This window comes from Mastigoproctus giganteus, chromosome 2, assembly GCF_048544385.1.
Source record: "Mastigoproctus giganteus isolate SK-2022 chromosome 2, ASM4854438v1, whole genome shotgun sequence".
NCBI classification, from domain to species: Eukaryota; Metazoa; Arthropoda; class Arachnida; order Uropygi; family Thelyphonidae; genus Mastigoproctus; species Mastigoproctus giganteus.
Window position 1 is genome coordinate 72,341,933 of NC_143576.1, and position 24,853 is coordinate 72,366,785.

Here is a 24,853-nt window from a genome sequence, read left to right on the forward strand (position 1 = left end):
TTTAGGAGACCGGTGGCATTACTTAACAAGAACAGGTCACTGTTGAAAAACACCCGTGAATTAGGGTTTCTTTTTTTTTTTTTTTTTAAAGTGTCTGCAATTCTGCCAAGACACAATACGAGGTAGTATATGATGAGACCCCTGTCGATCAATTCTGCCCTGGAGAGATTGTGCAAGGCTCAAAGGGTAGAATTTTCTCAGCCTTGTTTGCGCTTGTTAACAGGAGAGACTGTTTCTACAGGGATGGGATACAATTAAATAGAAAGGGTGCAAGAATATCTGCTGATGCTATCGAGGCAGTGTTAAGTGGTTTGGAAAACTGTTACTTTGGGGGGGGGGGTAATACACGGACAAATAGATTAACAGTAGCCACTGGCAGAGTTAGTTTTTTTTTTTTTTTTTTGTAGTTATTGGCGCATCGGCTTCTGTGGCCACAGTGCACCTCCAAGGTTTTTTGCAGTAATTTGATCCAAGCCCGAGGCGGGATTCGAACCCGCGACCTTTCGGTTGCCAGGCAGGCGCTTTACCCACCCAGCTAGCCCGGTCGGCTGAGAGTTAAAAGTGATTCTTTCACTGCTCCTATTGGAATGAGCAGCAGCAGCCTGGAAAACAGATACAGGGTATTTCAGAGACTGCTGGGAATCATTGCAGCACAAGTAAATGTATTGGTTGCATTAGGGTATCCATAAATAGGAACAGGTGCATGTATAGTAGCGTGTACACCAATGCTAGGAGTTTGGTAAATAAATTTGATGATTCTGATGTGTTGGTCAAAACATCAAAGGCAGATATTGTTGGGATATCAGAGACGTGGTATCACACAGATATAAGGAATGTAAAACTGCAATTCGGGGAGTACAATGTGTACTCCATACAGAAAGGTACAGGAATGGTACAGAAAGGACAGACAGGATAGGAAGAGGAGAGGAGGGTTGTACTATTAGGTAAGAAACACAAAGTCCAAGTAAGGGCAGCCAGTCGACATCGCTGGACAGTGCAGCATCAAGTCAGTTTGGTGTGACATAAGCACTGGTAGATCAAAATTGAGAATAGGACTCTGATAAGTATAATTAATAACTGTACAGGGAAATCGTAGGCCAGTAAATCAGAGTCTTATGATGGGGGATTTTAATTTCCTGGATATTGACTAGAATTTGTGGGGTGGCCACTCGCACACTAGCAAGGCTTTTGTAGATTTATTGGATAATTGTTTTCTACATCAGCATGTTTGGGAAGCAACTAGAGGGAGTAATACCCTTGATCTGATTATCAGTAGTGATTCATCATGCATTAAAAATCTGCAGATAAAGGAACAACTAGGTGGTAGTGATCACAGTTTGCTCAAGTGGGATTTACTCAAAGAGGTAACTACCATTATGGGTAAAGAGAAGGGTTTTTGCTTTCATAAAGGTGACAACGGCGGTTTGAGACAGTATTTAAATTCTATATGGTGAGAACAACTGATGATGTTACCAACAGCAAATCCAAAATGGGAAGCATTAATCTTGGAAGCTACTAGGCTTTACATATCAAGTAAGAAATACTGTTCAAGGTTTAGACCTAAATGGATGTCAGATGAACTAATGAGACATGTGGCGGAGAAGAAAAATGTAGGGGATACATATAAATTAATGGGTGACATGGAAGCCTATGACAGATATAAGCTGGATTGTAACCAAGCCACAAAGGACATTAGGCAGCAGGCAAAGACAGATTATGAGAAATCCTTGGCAAAGGATGCAAAGAAAAACAACAAAAAGTTCTTAACCTATGTAAACTCTAGAAGGAAAGGGATGAATCAGATTGGTCCACTGGATATTGAGAGTTCAATTGTTGATGATCCTCAGGTGGCTAACACACTAAATGAGTATTTTGCATCTACATTCACCTATGAGGAGTTAACCAAGGAGGGGAATGCCAGAGGTGAGTTAAACTGTGGCAGTGAGCAGATGATTTTGTAATAACTGAGAGGAAAGTGGAGGAGAAATTGTTGAAGATAAACATAAAAAAGGCACCCGGGGTGAATGGGATCTATCCATTTATATTAAAAGAGGCAGCAAAGGAAGTAAGCAAGCCCTCAGCCATTATTATGAGAGCTTCCTTGGACTCATGGGAGGTACCCATGGACTGGAGATTTGCAACTATCACCCCAATTCACAAAGGAGGATCAAAGGCCAACACAAGAAATTATAGACCTGTTAGTTTAACTTCTGTTCCAGGGAAATTAATGGAGACACTGGTTAAAGAAGCACTGCAGGATCATCTAGACAAGACTTCAGTTATAGCTCGAACACAGCACGATTTTGTTAAGAGGAAGTTTTTTTTTTTTTTGTTTTTGTTAGTGCATCAGCTTCTGTGGCCATAATGCACCTCCCAAAGTTTTTGCAATTTACTCTGATCCAAGCCCGATGCGCGATTCTAACCCGCGACCTTTGGGTTACCAGGTAGGCACTTTAACCACTTGGCTAACCCGGTCGGCTTAAGAGGAAGTCTTGTCTGACTAATTTGATTGGATACTATGATATGGTCAGAAAGGAACTGGATGCAGGGAATAACTTTGACATCATATATTTGGATCTTAGAAAGGCTTCTGATACTGTTGCACAGAGAAGACTGCTGAACAAATTCGAGCAGTGTGGCATTGGAAGCAAATTGCTGCTATGGATAAAGGGATGGTTGAGTGGAAGAAGACAGAGTGGTAATCAATGGACACTGTTCTTCATGGACTAATGTTATCAGTGGAGTCCCTCAGGGTTCAGTGTTGGGTCCATTGTTGTTTTCTATATTTATAAATGATATGATGGTATATCAAGCTCAATGTCCAAGTTTGCAGACGATACGAACGTTGGCATGGTTGTTAAGGACACTAATGACAGTAGGCTGCTGCAACAGGACAGATGGGCTGAGCAGATGGGCTGAGAGGTGGCAAATGAAGTTTAATATTGACAAATGTAAAGTACTAAATATGGGAACCAGCAACCCCAGACTAATGTATCAACTGTGTGGTACTACACTGACAGTGGTATAGAATGAAAAGGACCTGGGGGTAATTGTGAAGGTAGATATGAAGTTTTTCTAAGCAATGCAGACAGTCTGCAAGAGCAGCTCATGGTGTCTTGTCAATGATATACAAGAATTTTTCTAGCAGGGATAAGGAGGTGATTATCCCCTTGTATAAGGCAATGGTCAGGCCACACACCTTGAGTACTGTATAGGTCTGTAGGCTTCATTTTAAGAAGGATGTAGAGTGGTTGGAACGAGCACAGAGAAGGGCAACAAGATTAGTGAATGGAACGAAAAGTTGATCTTACAAAGAAAGGCTTAATTTTTGCAGATTACAGTGTTTGGAGACTAGGCACATGATTGAGGTGTATAAAGCTGATCTGATTGAGGTGTATAAAGCCTTGAATGGTTTGAGCATGCTCAATGCTGACAGGATCCTTCCTCTTGCTCAGTATAATCACCTGAGAGGGCATAAATTGAAATTGAGGAAAGACAGTTGTAGGATAGATATGCGGAAGTTTGCCTTTAGCCAACGGGTAGTTGACTGGTGAAACAGACTTCCATCTTTTGTTGTGGATGTTTATAGCCAAAATAAATTTAAGGCTGAGCTGGATAGGTATTTGGAATGAACGGAGGGGTGAAATGGGAGCTTTTTTTTTTTTTTTTTTTTTTTTTTGGCTGATGCTGCATAAGCTTGCTTTCTTGCATCGTATGCTTCTACTAATGCTAAGATAATAGCATTTAAGAAAAAAAACTGTTGATTTGATTGAACAGCGCAAGAATATGAAATCTTGATATATTTCCATTAAGGCCCAAAATCAATAAAAAGGATAACACTGTTATGATAACTGATCACTTAGAAAACAACACAAAATACATTCTGTTTCTAAACATATAAAGTACTGACTAGGTACAAAAGCCATTTATATCAGTCTTATCTGGCTTAGGGTTCACGCTGATTGAAGAACAATTAGCATCAATTTTACGTGATTGAAATCCCAAAATGAAATATATATTCAGTTCTGCTATAACACGCATTTTCGCAACACAAATTTGCTCAAATGCGACTGATATATTAGGGAACAATGGGAGTATAATGTGATTTTCGTGTAGATTCATACGTGATTTTGTCTGAGAGTAACAATAGGTAAATGCCGGCACCAAGCGACCGCAGCAACCTGCACAGCAATACATATAACTTTACAAAGCTTAAAAAATGTCAAATGCCAAATGTGTGAGAGCAATATTTCCCATTTACTGTAGTTGTATTGGTCGAAGACACACTGTTGTCATTCCCCTGTATTCACAAGATAACACGTGATATTGCAGGCCAACTGTGTTCAAGTATGGAGACCGCACCTAAAGAAAGACATCGAGCTTCTTGAAAGGGTGCAAAGACGGGTAACTCGCCTGGTGAGATCGGCAAAAGGGCGCCCTTATGAAGAAAGACTTCGAATATGTGGGTTGCAGAGTTTGGAAACTAGACACCTTAGAGGAGATTTGATTGAGGTGTTTAAGGCTCTGAGAGGCATCAGTAAAATGAATGAGGACAAAATTTTCAAGATTATAAATGATGCTAGAACTAGGGGGCAATAAATTCAAGTGACGGGGGGAAATGTTTAGATTGGACTGCAGGAAGTTTTATTTTAGCCAGCGAGTTATAAATTACTGGAATAAGTTTCCTTCATGGATGGTAGAGGCCGACAGTTTGGGGAAATTCAAAGGTCATCTGGATAGTACTGTCGGGTAAGGGCATAGGATGATAAGTTTAATTTCCTTTTTTTTTTTTTTTTTTTTATTATTATTAATTATTATTACTTAGTTATTTTTTTTTATCATTGGTTTTTTTTTTTTTTTTTTTTTTTTTGGCTGGGTGCAGCATAAGCCATAGGCTTTCTTGCACCATGCGGCCGTTACTAATACTAATACTAACTCATGTTTTCAGGAGCTCACATCTTTCTGTTCGAACAGAAATTCTGTGAGGCTTGATAGCATAAGCAGAGAAGCATATGTCTGAAGGTCACTACCATAAAACAATAAAAACAATTTGCAGTTCACGGTTTATTGGGCTTTTCAGTTAGTGCAATCTAATTATAAACACAATATAATTATATTATATTATAACAATATAATTATAAACACAATAATTATATTATATTATATTATAACATTATAATTATAAACAATATAATATATAAACACAATATACAACAAAATGAATCACTTATATCTGATGTACACATGAGGCAGATTACGAAAAATCCTTGGCAAAAGATACTAAGAAAAACAGCAAGGATTTCTTTACTTATATAAACTCTAAAAGGAAGGGGATGAATCTGATTGGTCCACTTGACACTGACGGTTCGACTGTTGATGATCCTGCTCAGATAGCAAACAAACTGAATGAGTATTTTGCATCTACATTCAAACATGAGGAATTAAGGTTTCAAAATGGCAGAAGGATATCAAATTGTAGCAGGGTACTTAATAATTTTGTAATAACTGAGAGCAAAGTGGAGGAGAAATTGTTGAAGTTAAACATAAGAAAAGCACCTGAGGTGGATAGGATCTATCTAGTTATATTAAAGGAGGCGGCAAAGCAACTAAGCAAACCCTTAGCAATAATTATTAGAGCATCCTTGGACTCAAGGGAGGTTCCCACGGACTGGAGATGTGCAAATGTATCCCCAATTCATAAAGGGGGATCGAAGGATGACACGAGCAATTACACACCAGTTAGTTTAACTTTCGTTCCGGGTAAAATAATGGAGTCACTGGTTAAAGAGTGCACAACAAGACTGCAGCAATAATTCAGACACAGCATGGGTTTGTTAAGGGAGAGTCTTGTCTGACAAATTTGGTTGGTTATTATGATGTGGTTACAAGGGAACTGGATGCAAAAAATAATTTGATATCATATATTTGGATTTCAGGAAAGCTTTTGACACTGTTGTGCATGAAAGACTATTGTACAAATTGGAGCAGAATGGTATTAAGGGTAAGTTGCTACAATGGATAAAAGGATGGTAAGTGGGAGAAGACAGAGGGTGGTCATCAATGGGTGCTGCTCTTCGTAGACTAATGTTATTAAGTAGAGTCCCACAGGGTTCGGTGTTGGGTCCACTGTTGTTTTGTATATTTATCAATAATATTGATGAAGGTATATTAGGCTTAGTGTCGAAGTTTGCAGATGATACAAGGGTTGGCAGGGTTGTTAATGACAGTAATGGCAGTGTGCTACTGCAACAGGATCTAGATAATTTGGGTAGATGGGCTAAAAAGTGGGAACTGAAGTTTAACCTTGACAAATGCAAAGTACTGCATATGGGTAGAAGTAACCAGAGAGAAAAGTACCAACTGTGTGGTACTACACTTAAGGTGGCAGAAAATGAAAAAGACCTGGGAGTAATAATTGTGCAGTCAGATATGAAGTTTTCTGAGCAATGCAGACAGGCTGCCAGGGCAGGTCATGGGGTTTTTTCAATGATATATAGGAATTTTACTAGAAGGGAAAAGGAGGTGATTGTCCCTCTGTATAAGGCAATGGTCAGGCCTCGCCTTGAGTACTGCATACAGGTCTGGAGGCCTCATTTTAGGAAGAATGTCGATTTGCTTGAGTGTGTACAAAGAAGGGTGAGGGGAATGAAGAGATCCTCTTACCAAGAGAGGCTTAAGTTCTGCAAATTGCAGTGGCTGGAGACTAGGCACCTGCACAGTGATCTGATTGAGGTGCATAAGGCTTTGAATGGGTTGAGCACGCTGAATTCTGATGGGATCCTTCCACTTATTCAGATTATGAACTTAAGGGGACATAAATTCAAATTAAGAAAAGGCAGATGTAGAATAGAAGTGTAGAAATTCACCTTTAGCCAGCGGGTGGTTAATTGCTGGAACAAACTTCCATCTGTTGTGGAAGTTGATAGGTTGAATAAATTTAAGGAGGAACTGGACAGGCATGTGGAGGGAATGGTGTGTTTTTTTTTTTTTTGCTGATGCTGCATAAGCTCATACACTTGCTTTCTTGCATCACATACCACTACATCAAAGGAAACAGTGAATGAAGGTGGAGTTGGCTTTCTGGTCCATAAAGATATAAAAAACAACATTTTGGAATTCAAAAGTACATCACCAAGGGTGTCAAGAAAACTATTCAGGATTTCTAAGAAGTACAAGCTAAAGGTTATAATGATTTATGCACCAATATCGAGCCATGATAATGAAGAGGCTGAAGAAACGTACGCTGAAATTGAGTCTTCTAGATGAGCAGAAAACCCACTACACTATCATTATGGGGGACTTCAATGCTAAGGTTGGAAATAAATAAAACAGCACAGAAAAGGAAACTATAGGAAATTTTGGAATTGGTGAAAGAAATGAAAGAGGTGAAAGACTTGTGGAATTTGCAGAATCTTGAGGAATGTCAGTAATGAACACTATTTTCAAGAAAATGGTGAACAGAAAGCGGACATGGAAAAGCCCAAATGGATTAACAAGTAATGAAATTGACTTCATCCTCACTAGCAGAAGATATGTCATGAAGGATGTTAGTATCCTGAACAAGGTAAATGTTGGAAGTGATCACAGGGTGGTAAGATGCACGCTTAATATAGATGAAAGAAAAGAAAGGAAAAAACTGACTCGAGTAAATAATACAAAGGTCTTTGAGGTAACAGAAGAGGAGAAAAAGCATTATGTACTGGAACTTAAGAACAAGTTTGAGCTTTTGCGGACTGCTCAAGACCAAGATATCAACGAGGAATATTACAACTTTCTGGAAGTGATAAAGCCCAAGAAACCTATAGGTAAAAAGAAATCCAAAGAAGAAAAAATTAGTCAAGAAATACTTATGATAAACCGAAGACGACAAATGAAGAGCAAGAAAAACACTGACAAGAAGAAAATTGAATATACTAAGTTATGCAAAATCATTAGAAAGAGACTCAGAGAGGACATACGAAAATTTAACACAAGCAAAGTATAATAAGCATTAAAGGAAAACAAAGGATTTAAATCAGCAGCCATGAGCAGTAACACAGAAAGACAAATTATACTGAAACGGAAGAATAGCGATGGTGTACTTATAAATAGCAGAAAGGGCAGCAGTAAACAACTTCGGAGATATCGTGTCTCATTGTCGAACTCCTTTCTCAATTTTAAATTTCCTAATGTCTTTGTCTAGTCTAATAAAGAAGGTCTAACAAAGGACTGTTAGATAATTCAAATAGCAGAAGACTACTATGGAGAATTATACAAAGAGCAAGGGAATGATGCCAGCAGATGGATCACAAATTAATAACACATACAACATACCTGATATCCTTCCTGATGATGTAGAACATGCACTGAAAAAAATGAAGAATCAGAAAGCCCCAGGGGAAGATGAAGTTACTGTAGAGTTGTTAAAATTGGGAGGAAGAGACATGACACAAAAACTGGCAAGACTCTTCACAAAATGCATTAGAAAAGGTGTGATGCCTAAGGAGTGGAATAATGCAATCAGTTTTGCTGCATAAGAAAGGAGATAAATCAGAAATTGGAAATTATAGACCAATTAGCTTGTTATCCCACATCTACAAGTTCTTCACAAGGGTCATTACTATAAAGAATACTTAATGAGAATCAAACGAAAGAACAAGCTGGCATTAGGACAGGATTTTAAACTCACATTCACGTAATATCACAACTAATGGAGAAAGCAAATGAATATAAAACACCATTATGCCTGTCATTTGTGGATTATGAAAAGGCATTTGACTCTATACAGCATAAGGCATTATATCTCATTTCATATATCTCATTATATATCATTTCAGGCACTGAAAAGACAAGGCATAGATACCCCATATATTATGATTTTGAAGAAAATATATGAGAATGCTACCTCCTTTATTAGACTAGACAAAGATATTAGGAAATATAAAATAGAGAAAAGAGTTCGACAGTGAGACACAATATCTTCGAAGTTGTTTACTGCTGCCCTTGAGGAAGCTTTCAGAAGATTAGACTGGTCGCAGAAAGGAGTCAATGTGAATGGAGAGTACCTAAACCATTTACGATTTGCAGATGACATTGTGGTCATAAGCCACGATTCCAAAGAATTAGAGGAAAATCTAAATCAGTTAGTAAGGATTTTGGACTAAAGATGAATATGAGTAAAACAAAAGTAATGATGAACAAGTATGCCACAGAAAGTGATATAATGATTGAAGGAGCAGTAATTGAAAAAGTGGAGTCGTATACTTACCTGGGACAAGTTATTAGCTGTAATAATGATAAATGGCTGAAAGTCAAGAGAAGAATAAATTTTGGATGGATAGCATTCAGGAAATATAGTCGCATACTGAGGAGCAATATCCCGATTTGTCTGAAACGTAAAAAAATTAATTAATGTATACTCTCCACCATGACTTATGTAAGTGAAACTTGGGCACTCACCAAAAGAATGGAAGAGAAGCTAAGAACTACACAGAGAAGAATGGAACGAATTATATTGGGAATCAGACTCTTAGATAAGAAGAGATAAGAATTAGGCAGCAAACTTAAGTAAAGGACATTCCTATCAAATTTAAAGACTAAAATGGTTGTGGGTAGGACACATAGCTCGAAGACATGATGACAGATGGAATAAGAAAATAACAGAATGGTACCCAAGAGGAGCTAGAAGAAAACATGGAAGACAACAACGGAGATGGACAGATGAAATTCATGAGATTTTGAGTAGTAAATGGATTACCACTGCACAAAACAGAAGGAATTGGAAAGTTGCTGGAGAGGCCTTCATCCTGCAGTAAATTAAAAATGGCTGATGATGTGATGAATGAATTATAAACAAGTAGTAAACTCGATCCTACTGCATTTACGATAATACCGATAGCTGCAATTCTGGGTTATTAAAGTGAAATGTGTTTCCCCTTCCATGAAATCTTCAATCATATAAAATACATAAATAAATTAACTTGTTTCACTTGTGCAACCAGTGTTTGTTGTTATTGATTGCTCATCTTTTTTACTGTTTTAAATTTTACGATCCAAAAAAAAAAAAAAAAAAACAATACATCAAGAAACAAAAAACAGAAATATCAATCAAGCAAACTTCATACATTGTCAAGGTAAAGTGCTATTTTACTGTAATATTTATATATTATAAATTAAGATGTTTAAACTTGTGTTAGCAATTTTATTGGGTTTTAACTTTTTTTAGTTTAATTACCAGACTGAACAATTTTTTTTGAGTGCCCTGCCCTTATCCCTATTTTTCCCATAAGCCCTGTTGTTTTTAATGCACAAAATACCATAACGCAGAAATTTTTTGGAACATATGTACCGCATTATAGCAGAACTGACTGCACTGAAGTCCCCCTAGATGGGTATTCTGAAATTTCAAATTGTGCCTTGAGAATTTTATTCCAGTTCTCTACTACTTATGGTTGCGAGTTGGAATTCTGGACACTAACAAACATTAAATCCAATAAAACGGAAAACTGATGAGTGTTGAAGATGGCATGAGATTAAGTTTATCCGAAATACAGGCAATTGCTCAAAATCATCAAGCTCATGTATCTCATTAAAATATTTCAGTGAAAACTTCCAATTGGTATACAGCAATACCATGCATAGCACTGATAATTGGTACCGACTCTGTTCCGTGTTATGTGAAACCGTACCGATTGAGGTATAATTATAATGGAATTTAATTGAATGCATACCAGAGAAAGAGTGTATAAACAAATTATAATAAATCTATAAACAATTTGTGCTTAATAGCCAATTAAAAGGATTTTAAATAAAAGAATATTGCAAAATTTTTATTAATGAAAAAGGTAACATCATGAGAGATGAGAAAAAAAGCTTTATTGTTTATTTAGGTATTTCAATAATGAAGTCTGATGAAGTAGTCTCTTCTTTTTCGCAGCGTACAGGTCTTTGTAGCATTGAATTCCATCTTGTAAAATTTGCCATATTCAACATTCGGATCTCCATTTATAATTGCCTCGCAGGCCATGTCAACTCCCCGAAAAATTTTCTCCAATTCTTCTGTTGAAAATTCCTCTGATGCCACTTCAGTGTTATCCACTTCAGAATTGTTTTCCTCTTCTTCATATGCAGTTTGTTCATCAATTTCAATGAGGGTTGCATCATCTAAGTCATTTGCATGTGAGTCAATGCAATCATGTACATTGGCAGTGTCCAAAATTTCAAACCCCAAGTCTTTTCCGATCTTCACAATGTCTTTGGCAATTGTCTGAACTTGCGATTCAAAACCAGTGAAATCATTTACCAAATGGGGCAATATATGCTGCTAAACAGAAAGCATGTTGTTGGCAGTGATTTCTAGCCAAGATGCAGATATATTTTTGATCACATTCCTGATGTTATAATTTTTTCAAAATGTTTGTAAAGATGATGATCCCACTCCTGTTGAAGCTTCAATTGCTTGGGAAAAAGTTTGCCACAGATAATATGCCTTGAATGTAGCAATTACATCTTGATCCATGGGTTGGAAGAGAGACGTGTTAGGTGGAAGAAAGCATATTTTTATATTTTCATTGAGATCAGAAATTTCAGGTGGATGGCCTGGCACATTGTCTAAAAGCAACAAAATTTTGAACTCCATCCCTTCACCTTTGCAGTAACATTCAACCGTCAGACAAAAATAATTTGTGAACCATCTGTAAACAATTCTCTTATTATCCATGCTTTCTTATTGGATCGACAAATTACGGGCAATGTGCTTTTTACGCAACCCTTTAGAGCTCTTGGGTTTTCTGCTCTGAACACAAGTAGAGGCTTCAGTTTAAAATCCCCAGATTAGTTTCCACCCAACAAAAGTGTTAAACGATCTTTTGATGCTTTTATATCCAGGTTAGGCCTTTTCATTTTCAGCTAAAAAAGTTGGTGAGGGCATTTTTTTCCAGAAAAGTCCAGTTTCGTTGGCATTGAAAATTTGTTTCAATTCACTGGGAAATCTTGCAGCAGTGTTTTTGTTTGCACTTGCACTATCTCAGGTGAAAGTGCAAACAAAGTGCAAAGTGCAGTGTCTTTGTTTGCACTTTCACCTGAGATACGAACCTTGTAAAGCCCAGCACGGTTTTTAAATTTAAAAAACAAACCACGATTGGCTGTAAATATTTCTTTAGTCTCCTCTTCACTTTCTTCTTTTTCCTTCAGCGTGTTTGTTATAAGGGCTCATGGCTTTCGCTTGAATGATGTTTGACTCAAAGGAATTCTCTCTTGATTACAATCTTCTATCCATATGAATAAAAGACGTTCCATATTAATCAATAGCGAACTTCTTTGCTTAGTTATCACTTTCATCATGTTAAGATGCTGTAGAAATTCCCTGCTCTTTATACTGATCCTTCTTTCGAACAATTGTTCACACTGACGCTTCATTCATTCCATTTTCATGTGTGATTTTAGCATACGATGCACCATCTTCATGGCATTTGATAAAGTTTTTTTTCTAACGTAAGCCATTTACATTTAGTAGCTCCACCACTTATATTACTTTTCCTTTTCTGACTCATTGTTTCGTATTTAAAGGGTTAAAAAATAAATTGTGAAATAAAAAGTTTGAAAAGCTATTACCTTGTCTCATCAGGATGGAACACTGTTGTCACTAATGGCCTGAGGAGAGCTATTGTCACATGTGTATTTGAGACAATAGAGTTGGCACCGCACCATATATGTATGCATACCTAGGCTACGACAATGCAGCATATATGTGGAGTACGTGTCTAAGCTATTACTGTGAATTTTTGACCTAAATTTAGTCAAAATTTAACGCTTTCTCTGAAAACTAAATAAGTTAAGATACAAAAATATAAACAAACAGGAGCTTTCTGAGCAATGTAACATTATAGTCATAAAAGAAACTTTATGACTATTATGGAACCTGATACCAAAGGCCTTGTTGCAGACTTAAACTTAATTGAAAACCACGTTAAAGTGAAACCTGTGCTGTTTGAAGCTGTGCTAAGCGGAAACTAAATAAAAAAAATATTTTGCTTGGGCTTTATTAAAATACATCGATTCTTTCAAGATTGAATATATGTTTTTTTTTAGTTATAACCACTATTATATTTGATAAAGTGTGAGGCAAAATACACATTGTTTTTAAAGTATATATACCACGAGCCCAAAAAGGTTGAGGACCATAAGCACCTTCTTTACCTGGGACTGAATTAAGAAGGGGGAGGTGTAAAAGAGTTATGGTTTGCTGACAAAAAGGCTACTTCGGCAACAATGTGTCTATTGTGTAACTGAAGCTAAAAATGATGACTGCTAGGGAAGAAGATAAAAAACAGTCAAAAAGTTGGATTTGTTTTAGAAAGGAAAAAATTTCAGAGTTGGATTTGTTTTAGAAAGGAAAAAATCTTTGGAGGGGGGGGAGAGAGAGAGAGAGAGCGAGCGCGCACTGAATGTTGGATGGATGATCTGAATGAAGAGAAATCCGAGAGAAAATGAATGCAGATTATTGAGCATTGCTGAGCAAGGTACATTCAATCAGTATACACCTTACTGTGAGTGGCAGTGTGTACATTGCAGATGATCACTTCTTGTATAAAACAAAAAAAAAAAAAAAAAAAAAAAAACAGCCGAGCAAGATGGGTATAACTGATTCAAGTTCTGGCTGGGATTATTTCCTCTCTTCTATTTTTCAGAATTTAGTTGTCAATAACTGTGGTTCACATTTAAATGGAAAGTATGCTGTATGTTTGCAAATGCCATAGAAGAGTCAATTGTTCCATACATATTCTCTGTATATTGCATCTATAATTAAGTATAGGGGGATAGAAAATTTGGTGGAGATTTTGCGGTTTGATCCAATCATTTCAAGATATGTTAACTGCTGTTAGGAATTTCACAGAAGGCAATGGATTGCATCACTTAGACCACTCTGCACAGTTTGTAAACTAATTAGCTGTTTTTACACTGATTTCAGAAATATTCACTTTTTTTCTATTACATACCATTTTTTTTTCACAAACCACTTAGGATGATGTCATTAATAGTATTATTGAATGGTTTAGGTGCAAATGCTGGGAATTTGTAATCTAAATCTTCATATGTTGGAAACACTCATTTGTTTCTTGACCTTGAGAGAACCATGGAGCATGTGTTTATCAGTGTTAGCTCAGTTTACTTTTGAGGTTATCTTGTCAAACTTGTGCAGAAAAGAGAGTAAAATGTTGTCATGCAAGTGTTTGAATTTATTTGGTTATAGTAATAATAGCGGCATGTAATGCGAGAAAGCAAGCGTTTGAGCTTATGCTAGCATCAGCAAAAAAAAAAATTCACACAACCATTCCCTCTAAGTGTTTTGTCCAATTCCTCCTTGAATTTATTTAAGCTATCAACTTCCACAACGACAGATGGAAGTTTGTTCCAACAATTAACCACCCGTTGGCTAAAGGCAAATTTCTGCACATCTAGTCTACATCTGTCTTTCCTTAATTTGAATTTATGCTCCCTTAGGTTTGTGGAAGAATCCTGTCAGAATTCAGCGTGCTCAACCCATTCAAGGTCGGCGCCTCCGTAGCCAGGTGGGAAGGAGCAACAGTGCGTAGCACACGCTTCTTGATTAGACTGGGGTTCGAGCCTGTCACCACCAAATACGGAGGATGTGGAAAGGTCAGGGAATGACCACCGCATATCCCGGAGCAATATGGCCTTAGTTGCTAATGCTCCTAAAAACCAAACAACAACAACAACCATTCAAGGTCTTATACGCCTCAATCAGATCACCTCACAGGTGCCTAGTCTCCAGGCACTGCAATTTGCAGAATTTAAGCCTCTCTTGGTAAGAGGATCACTTCGTTCCCCTCACAAATCTTGTTGCTGTCCTCTGTGCACACTCAAGCAAATCTACATCCTTCCTAATAGGAGGCCTCCAGACCTGTATGAAATACTTAAGGCATGGCCTGACCATTACCTTATACAAAGGGAAAATCAACTCCTTTTCCCTGCTAGCAAAATTCCTGTATATCAGTGACAGAACCCCTGACCTGCTCCTGCATTGCTCAGAAAAGTTCATATCTGACTGCACAATTATTCTCAGGTCTTTTTCATTTTCTACCATCCTAAGTGTAATACCACACAATTAGTACATTCCTCTACCCATATGCAGTACTTTGCATTTGTCAATATTTGTGGAAGTTATGTAGTCATCAAGCAAAGACAAGATATTACAGAATTTGTAAAAAATATATATTGTTCTTATTTGATGGATGATTAGGTGATGAAGATAAACAATGAGCTCCACATAAAGTTTGCAATCCTGTGTTGAAGCACTGAGATTGTGAAAAAATTGAATAAAGAAGGCTACGCCACTTGCAATTCCCATGAGTTGGAAAGAAGCCAACTGTGATCACTGTTACTTTTGTGAATATTCCATCTTTGAAACAAGTAAACACATGGGCTGTGTTAGGGTAACTAAGAGTAGAAACAGGTGCATGTATACTTGCATGTACAATGCTATGAGTATAATTAATAAATTTGATGAGCTGGAAGTGCTAGTCAAGACATCAAAGGCAGATATTGTTGGGATATCAGAGTCATGGTGTCCCACAGACATAAGCAGTTCAGAACTGGAATTTGGAGTGTGTACAGAAAAGATAAACAGGACAGGAAGGAAGGAGGGGTTATGCTGTTAGTTAAGAAACACAAAATCTAAGGAAGTGCATCCAATTGATGTAGGTGGACAATGCAATGTTGAGTCTGTTGGTGTGACATAAGCACTGGGAAAGGAAAAATGAGAGTAGATGTGTGTTATAGGCCTAATGAATCTGATGAGTATAATGAGCAATTGTGCAGAGAAGTAGAGTGGGCCAGTAAATTAGAGTGTCTTATAATGGGGGATTTTAATTTTCCAGATATTGACTGGAATATGTGGTTTGGCCACTCACACACTAGCAAGCTTTTGGGAATTTATTGGATGATTGTTTTCTACACCACCATGTTCAGGAGGCAACAAGAGGGAGTAATACTCTTGATCTGATTATCAGTAGTGATTCTTCATGCATTAAGAATCTGCAGATAAAGGAACCACTAGGCGGCAGTGATTACAGTGTGCTGAAGTGGGATTTACTTAAGGAGGTAACTACTATCAGAGGTAAAGGGAAGGGTTTTTGCTTTCGTAAAGGCGACTATGATGGTCTGAGACAGTATTTAAATTCTATACAGTGGGACCAACTGATGATGTCACCAACAGCAAATTCAAAATGGGAAGCATTCAAGGAACTAATCTTGGAAGCTACCAGGCTTTACATACCAACCAAGAAATATTGTTCAAGGTTCAGGCCTAAATGGTTGTCAGATGAACTAATGAGACATATGGCAGAGAAGAAAAATGCATGGGATACATACAAATAATGGGTGACATGGAAGCCTATGATAGATATGTTGGTCTGTAACCAAGTCACAAAAGAGATTAGGCAGGCAAAGGCAGATTATGAGAAATCCTTGGCAAAGGATGCAAAGAAAAACAGAAAAGAGTTCTTTACCTATTTAAACTCAAGAAGGAAAGGGATGAATCAGATTGGTCCACTGGATGTTGATGGTTCAACAGTTGAGGATCCTGCTCAGGTGGCTAACAATCTAAACAAATATTTTGCATCTACATTCACACATGAGGAGTTATTCAGGAGGAGGAATGCCAGAGGTGTATTCAATTCCGGCAGTAAGCTAGATCATCTTGTAATAACTGAGAGTAAAGAGGAGAAATTGTTGAAGATAAACACAAGAAAGGCACCTGGGGTGGATGGAATCTATCCAGTTATAGTAAAGGAGACGGCAAAGGTTAGTCATAATTATGAGGGCTTCCCTGGACTCAGGGGAGGTACCCATAGACCGGAGATGTGGAAATGTGACCCCAACCCACTAAGGAGAATCAAAGGGAGACAGGTAATTACAGACCTGTTAGTTTAACTTCTGTTCCAGGGAAATTAATAGAGGCACTGGTTAAAGAAGCATTGCAGGATCATCTAGACACGACTTCAGTTATGACTTCAGCTCAGACACAACATGGGTTTGTTAAGGAAAGTCTGGTCTGACTAATTTGATTGGATATTATGATGTAGTCAAAGGAACTGGATGCAAAGACTAACTTTGATATCATATATTTGGATCTTAGAAAAGCCTTTGATACTGTTGCACATGGAAGACGGCTGCACAAATTGGAGCAGTGTGGCATTGGAGGCAAATTTCTGCTATGCATAAAGGGAGGCAAATTTCTGCTATGCATAAAGAGTAGGAGACAACAGAGAGTGGTAATCAATGGACACTGCTCTTCGTGGACTAATATTATTAATGGAGTCCCTCAGGGTTCAGCATTGAGTCCACCGTTTTCTGTATTTATAAATGATATTGATGATGGTATATCAGGCTTAATGTCCAAATTTGCAGACGATACGAAGGTTGGCAGGGTTGTTAATTACACTAATGACAGTACACTGCTGCAACAGGATCTAGTAAAGTTGAGCAGATGGGCTGAGAGGTGGCAAATGAAGTTTAACATTGACAAATGTAAAGTACTACATATGGGAAACAGCACTAATCCCAGAGTAATGTATCAACTCTGTGGTACCACACTGACAGTGGTAGAGAAGGAAAAGGACCTGGGGATAATTGTGCAAGCAGATATGAAGTTTTCTGAGCAGTGCAGATGGTCTGCAAGAATAGCTCATGGTGTCTTGTCAATGATATACAGGAATTTTTCTAGCAGGGATAAGGAGGTGTTTATCCCCTTGTATGGGCAATGGTCAGACCACACCTTGAGTACTGCATACAGGTCTGGAAGCTTCATTTTAAGAAGGATGTAGAGCTGTTGGAATGAGTACAGAGAAGGGTAACAAGATTTAGTGAGGAACTAAGGGTTGCTCTTACAAAGAAAGGGCTTAAGTTTTGCAAATTACAGTGTCTGGAGACTAGCCACCCTGAGGTGATCTGATTGAGGTGTATAAAGCCTTGGGTGGTTTGAGCATGCTCAATGCTGATGGGATTCTTCCTCTTGCTCAGAATAATCGCCTGAGAGGGCATAAATTCAAATTGAGGAAAGATGGTTATAGAATAGATGTGCAGAAGTTTGCCTATAGCCAGCGGGTGGTTGATTGCTGTAACAAACTTCCATCTGTCGTTATAGAAGTTGATAGCTTAAATAGATTCAACGCAGAACTTGACAAATATCTGGAGCGAGTAGATGGGTGAAATAAGGGGGGGGGGGTGTTGGCTGATGCTGCATAAGCTTGCTTTCTTGCATCATGTGCCTTTGCTAATGTTAATCTGCCATTAGACCAGTCCTTCGTGGAGATAACCTGCCAATTCCATTCTCTCCACTTAAATTGGAGAATGTAGCAGCAGAGATGCTGAAAGTGAAGCTTCTGAAGATGAAACATGTCTGGAGATTCTGAGTCCAACCCTCAACTGTTTCACAGCATGAACTCTATGATCTCGTAAGAGATTTAAATTTACCAAAGGAATTTTTAGAACTCCTTGGTGCTAAACTTAAGTCAAAATATCTTATAGCATATGGGACATTTTTCTCATGGTACTGAGAATTAGAACTAGTCCTCTACTTTTCTGAGGACATTTGTATGGATTTTTGCAAAAATATAAATGACTTAATGAACTATTTCAATGTATAGGATTGTAAGTAAACAGTGGAGACTTTTTATTGACTCATCAAAGTGTAGTCTCAAAGATCTGTTGCCCCACAAAAGAAAATAAATATGGGTCAATTCCGGCAGCTCACTTTGTGCATTTGAAAGAAATTTATGAGAACTTGAAGTTGACAAATATTAAGTATGAAGAACATGGTTGGTTGTTCTGTGTTGACTTTAAAGTAATAGGCATGTTACTTTGACAGGAATCAGGCCACACAGAAATGCCTAGTTTTGTGTAAGTGGGACAGTCAAGCAAGGAGTAATCACTGGTATGTCAAGTCTGGCCAAAGAGGGGCATTTTGTTGCCTGGATCAAAAAACATAGCTCATAAACAATTGGTAAACCCCAAGAGTGTTCCTTCCAACCTTGTATATCAAACCCTGTTTGATGTGCAAAAATGAAACAGTTTGTGAAAGCTTTACCTTTAAGAAAGTACCTCCTTCAACTACAGAGGTAGTTGAAGGAGGTACCTTCCTAAAGGTAATTGGGTGATTCCCATCAATCACCCAAGAGAAGCTAAAACAAGGTATTTTTGTTGGACCTCAATTCACAAGCTGATGAAGTACTGAGATTTTGAGGGAACTATGAATAAAAGAGAAAAACAGACATGAATTAACTTCAGATCTATTTCTGAGACCTTAGAAAACAAGGATCCAGACTGCAAGAATATAGTCAAAAATATGTTTGAAAACTTCAAGAAGCTGGGCTGCAACATGAGTGTCAAGGTATATTTTTTACACTCCCACATCAACTACTTCCCAGAAAATCTAAGAAGTGTTAGTGAAGAACAGGCTAAGAGGTTTCACCAGGACATTAAAGACATGGAGATGAGATATCAGGGGAAGTGGTATGTCAACATGGCTGACTACTGCTGGATGCTAAAGAGGAACTTTATAAAGTAAAAGGATCTGCAAGAAAATCAAAGAAACTAAAATCTGACCCATCATATTGCAGTTTTTAAAAGGAGAAGCTCAGTTTAACATTTAGTGGACTTTTTCACACTGCCCTTTTTAAGTTTCCAACATGTATTTAAACAAAAAGTCTGATAAAAGTAGCATTTTGTTGTAATTTCAGTGCACAAATTCTCCAAAAATTAATAAAAATTTGTGAAACATCAAATTTTCTTTTGTGATTTTTGAAGAAACCTGATATGATGGAAACAAAGGAAGTCATTATTGAAATCAGCATTAGAAAATGATTCAGAAACACTTGTCTGAGAAAACAGTAATGTTTTTTTAAAAATGCATAGTAGTGTTGTTTTGCTCATTCAGATGTAACAGCTCAGATCATATATTTTAGTAAGGGATTTCTAAGTGAGAAGTTGCTTTTCAAAGTTAAGAGAGTTAATATTTACTATAGAACCTTTTCCCCCCTGCTCAAAGTAATCGTCACAAGAAAGAATCAACAGGGAATTTGGATCTCTTAAGTCTCTGAGGATTTCATTAAAGTGAACACTTCAGTATTCTGTTAATTGTTCTCTAATCTGACACCAGCAGGCCAATTTGGGTTAGTTTCTATTGTGGATTTCTCACTGCCAATTATATAGTAGTGGCCAAACAGGATGGGTGGGGAGACTTAATTTTAAATAAGCAGTTCAATAATAACATTTTTCTTCTAATAGTTAGTGGAGGTTCGTGAGAGTAAAGGAGATATGGCAATAAACTATGTATCAATTCTCCCATCTCAGTTGCAACACACACAAATAATGAGCATTCTCCCATGGCATGAACTCAATGTGTTCTTTTGGGGAATCAGTTAGCTAAAATTTAACCACAGTATTAATGGTTCCTTATTCAAGGTTGTACCACATGTACAGCTTCCAACTTTTTACTTTCAAAGAGTTGGAAATCTTAGGCATTTGTAAACAGGTTTTTGGGCTTTACAAAGATGAAATTAATCACAAGTTATCTCTGTTCCACAATGACACAAGATTGGCTGGATGGAATGGTAGATGAAAGGTGACACTGTCAAGAATTTAAACCTGGATTAAATGACCTAAAAACTTGTAGTTTTAAAACCTGAGAGTTAATCTTAGAGCAGAAAATTTAATGACTATGTAATAATTAATGCTCCTTGTGTATTAAATTTAAATTATATTTTAATTAAATGAACTGAATGAAATAAACAATTTTCAAAAAAATTTGCATTTTATTTTTGAACTAAAAAACCTTTCTCTGCTTACGAATGGGATGGAGAGGGAAGCACCAAACTAAACAACTTGGCTCAAGGCACCACAACACTTTGAGCCGGTTTTGGTCAAGGAAATTCCAAAACCTCACCAAAAAGAGAAGATCTTAACTCAGTTTCTGATTTTCTAAACTAACTGAATATTCTCTTACACTCAGCACTGCTATGAGGAACTGTTAAAATGCCAAGCATGGCTATTGGATAATGTTACATTTCAAGGTTCCTTGTGCACTTGATAGTTTCCCCAACAAAGACTGCTATGCATTCAATTTTTTCTTATTTCATAAGAGCATCTGGTAGGTTCTCACACTGAAATTGACACAACTGATACTGCAAAACATCTACTACTCCATCTAATTCTTTATCTTTAAAGACGACAAAAAGTACTGGAAACTTGTTCACAAAAAATACCAAATTTGAAAAAAAGCAATGCCAATTGATGAAATTTTGCTATCTCGGCATTTATACGAACATCATTTTATGGGAATTTGGCAGCATGTAGTAACATGCAACCATAAAGTACTTCATCACTCAGCAAGAGAACAGAATTTTCTCTTTTTGTTTTAGACTCTCCACTATCTTGCTAGTAGAAATGCACAAGCTGTCAGACTTACCCTTTTGATAGTCTGCAATAGTAATCAATTTCCAAAATGGAAGTAGAAAATCAGAAAACTGTTGTTAAAATAAATTTGTATAGCATTCAACATACCTAGGAGTAATGACCTCAGTATATGGACATGAGTTACATTGGATTGAAGAGTTATGTTGGGATTTTTGAACATGGGCATAACGTTTAACAAGTTTTTTTTTTTAGCTTTATTCAAGTTAAAAAAAAAAACATGAACAGACTTTCCACACAAGTACAAATAACATACCTAGAATTATCAGTTTGCTTGGACTGATTTGTAAATCCAGAGAGCTGGCAGCTCTGGATTTACAAAAAATAGATGATGAGAAACCTTTGAAGTCAGCAAAGACAAATGCCATTTGCGGAATGCACAACTTTTTGGGGGTGCACGTAATCAGAGTGATTCCATCTACTTCACTATGGTAAATCTACCGAATCATTATGGTAAATCCGGCGCCTCTGTAGCCAGGTGGGCAGGAGCAGTAGTGCATAGCACACGCTTCTTGATTAGACCGGGGTTCAAGCCTGTGACCACCAAATACGGAGGATGCGGTAGGTCAGGGAATGACCACCGCATATCCTCAGCCCGAATAAAGGGTGAGGGTTGGCATCAGGAAGGGCATCCGGCCGTAAAAATTGCATGCCAAAACAATAAAAAGCTGACCCCATATAATAATGGGAAAAGGCGAGGACAAAAAAAAAAAAAATTATGGTAAATCCATAACTGGTCAACAGCAACTAACCTTACATTAGCTCATCTTCACAAGCCTCAATACATTTTCATCAATGTTTCAATGTTAAGGTATCAAATGGTATGGAATTCAGCAAGCACAGACTGACAATTTCGGGGGTTTTTTTTTTTTTTTTTTTTCAATTGGTGGAGATAGATTTTACCTCTCAGTTGACCTTATAAGATAGATTTTACCTCTCAGTTGACAAACTGAATGGCTATTTGTCATTTATGATTTGCTAGAATTGTAAAATTTCCTAAGAAGTCCTCTGCTGCATGGCTATAAATAATCAGGCAAAGGTTCTCGTTTTTTTTTTTCCCCCAAATATTTACCACAACTACTACTTTCCTTTATTGTGATATATTATTAGTGAAGGGGACAAAAAGTTAACTTATGCTAGATTCAATTCAATCTAAATTTTAAATTAAAATATTTGCTCACTTTCTCAGCACTATCTGATGTAAGAACAAAGGTAGAAAAGACAGGTTTCGGCTGCTGCGCTTTTTTGGGCCAACACTCTATAGTCGCTCCCATCGGGAGACAGAAAAGAGGTACTGACAGCAAGAGAGGAAAATTCTGATAATCTTCTAAAGGATACCTTCCTAGGATGGCTGGAACAAAATAACTTATTTTAGCATATATTCCTTTGTAAAGTGATTTGAAAGACTATAAAAAGATGTAAAAAGTTATAAAAGAATCTGCAGTTATAAAAAATTAACAATGCTATTTGTTATTATTAATTATATATAAAAAGGTGAAGAAAAACAAGTAGGCGAGCTGCAAAATAAGATGTGTATCAATTCAGAAATTTGTATAGAAACAAATACTTGAAATGTGTCCAAAGAATGTACAGCTATCATGAAACGATAGCTGTACATCCTTTATTAAAAATACATTAGTGACGACCCAAAAATTGTATGCACATGCACACACAAATTCAGATTATATTCTAAAATATAAGAAAATAAACATTTCCTTATATCTTTCATATTTAAGTTTTGATTTCTTTGCAGAACAACAGTAGAATGAGTATACTCAGCTGTTGTCTGTAATTTTTCACTCCATAATGGCCACAGTTATTCAAATCTTTTGCATCACCCAGCTCATTACATGATCTATCAGTTTGTGATGTTGCACAGATTTGTTTACTGTTCAAAATGTAACAATTTCATCATCAGCCATTATTGCCTTGTGGGCCTAATAACAATAATAATCAGTTTTGTTAGCGCAGATTGCTACACCCAATACAGCTATCGGCTTTACATGTACAATGCTCATTATATTCCAGAAGGAATATAATGAACAACATACACATAAATAGAATATATAAGATGTGATCAAAAAAATTCAGGGACTAATTTCGTACCATAAAATTTCTGCAGTGTGGTGAGTGCAACTTGTCACAACGTGTTCAGTAACTCATCTAGAAGTAGTACCAAATGAATTACCCATTAATTTGCAGTCACTGAAATTAGCATGTGTTGAGAAGGTATTTTATCCATTTTGTCATCTTAAAAAGGGTGAATGGTGAAAGTAAAGAAAAAACTATGAAACACCCACCAGCAACTGCTTTTCTATTACCAAAAGCTCCCTGCAAGAAGCTTTTGGAAAGGACTTTGCTCGATCAGCTACAAAAATCAAAGCAAAGGCCTTTCCAACAGCTTCTTGCTATTTGCTTGATAAATGGTGAATGGTCATCTAGTAACAAAGTTTCATATTATGTGTTCGGTCAGCAGTGTAAGATCAGCTTTCACACAGAATGAATCTAAAAATAGCCACTTTGCAAATTTACTCTGCTATATCTTTAATAAACTTTGAACAGACCATGTCAGCAAGGACAAAGTGATGTGCCTGCTTCTAACCAATGGCATAAGGGCAATACCTAGCATTATACCATTTGTTTCTGTTTGCTAGGTTGTTTTTCAAACATTTCTAAACAGTACGTGTGACACCCCCCCCCACCAGACACACACACACTTTCCAATCAGAGCTGCTTTACATGTAAAAGTCAGGCATGTTTCATTCTTGCTATCAGAGCTGGCTTTGCCTCGGCATACGTTACACTTCGTGTTTCACCATAAACATTTGGCAGCCCACTGCACTTGATAGTATTGGCAACCTGAAATGCCAAATTTTTGTAAACCACATGAGAGAAAATTTAAGTCTTATGCTGTTGGCAAAATCTGATATATCAGTTTGATGTTATTGTTAAGCACAGTGAGCAGCAAAAATTTACCAAGAAACCCAGGTCACGTGGATGGGGGGGGTCAGGTATTGGGGACTTACATATTGTATTTCTGATATCTGGGACTTGCTTGAATAATACTACAAGAATATCACCTTATTTTGTGATATCACACAGATCAAATACAGTGTGTATATAACATTGTACTCTAAAATGACCACTCTACTATGTTCATAAAGGGCATTTGTAGCTTTACTCAATATATAAAAGTTTCAGACAAAGTGCCTGATGATGTAGAGCATCTGACATGCAAAGTATTTCAGACAAATTTATAACAATTCTCAGAGATCTTAACATTCCTTGATGTTATTAGTTGACTGGCAGGTAGCTATCAACTTCCAATCATTTTAAGAATACGTTTTGTAGAGCATTCAACGTTTTTTTTTTTTTTTTATGA

General features: G+C 37.1%; 1 protein-coding gene across 3 annotated transcripts in view; it reads right to left on the reverse strand.

Moving 5' to 3' along the window:
• Crag (DENN domain-containing protein Crag) overlaps positions 1-24,853 on the reverse strand; it is an 878,555-nt gene that overhangs the window by 739,434 nt on the left and 114,268 nt on the right. For all 3 annotated transcript variants that reach the window (XM_090389072.1, XM_090389068.1, XM_090389077.1), the window contains one exon: positions 22,653-22,822. In XM_090389072.1, coding sequence (XP_090245198.1) covers positions 22,653-22,822 — 170 coding nt within the window. The remainder of the gene's footprint in view (positions 1-22,652; positions 22,823-24,853) is intronic.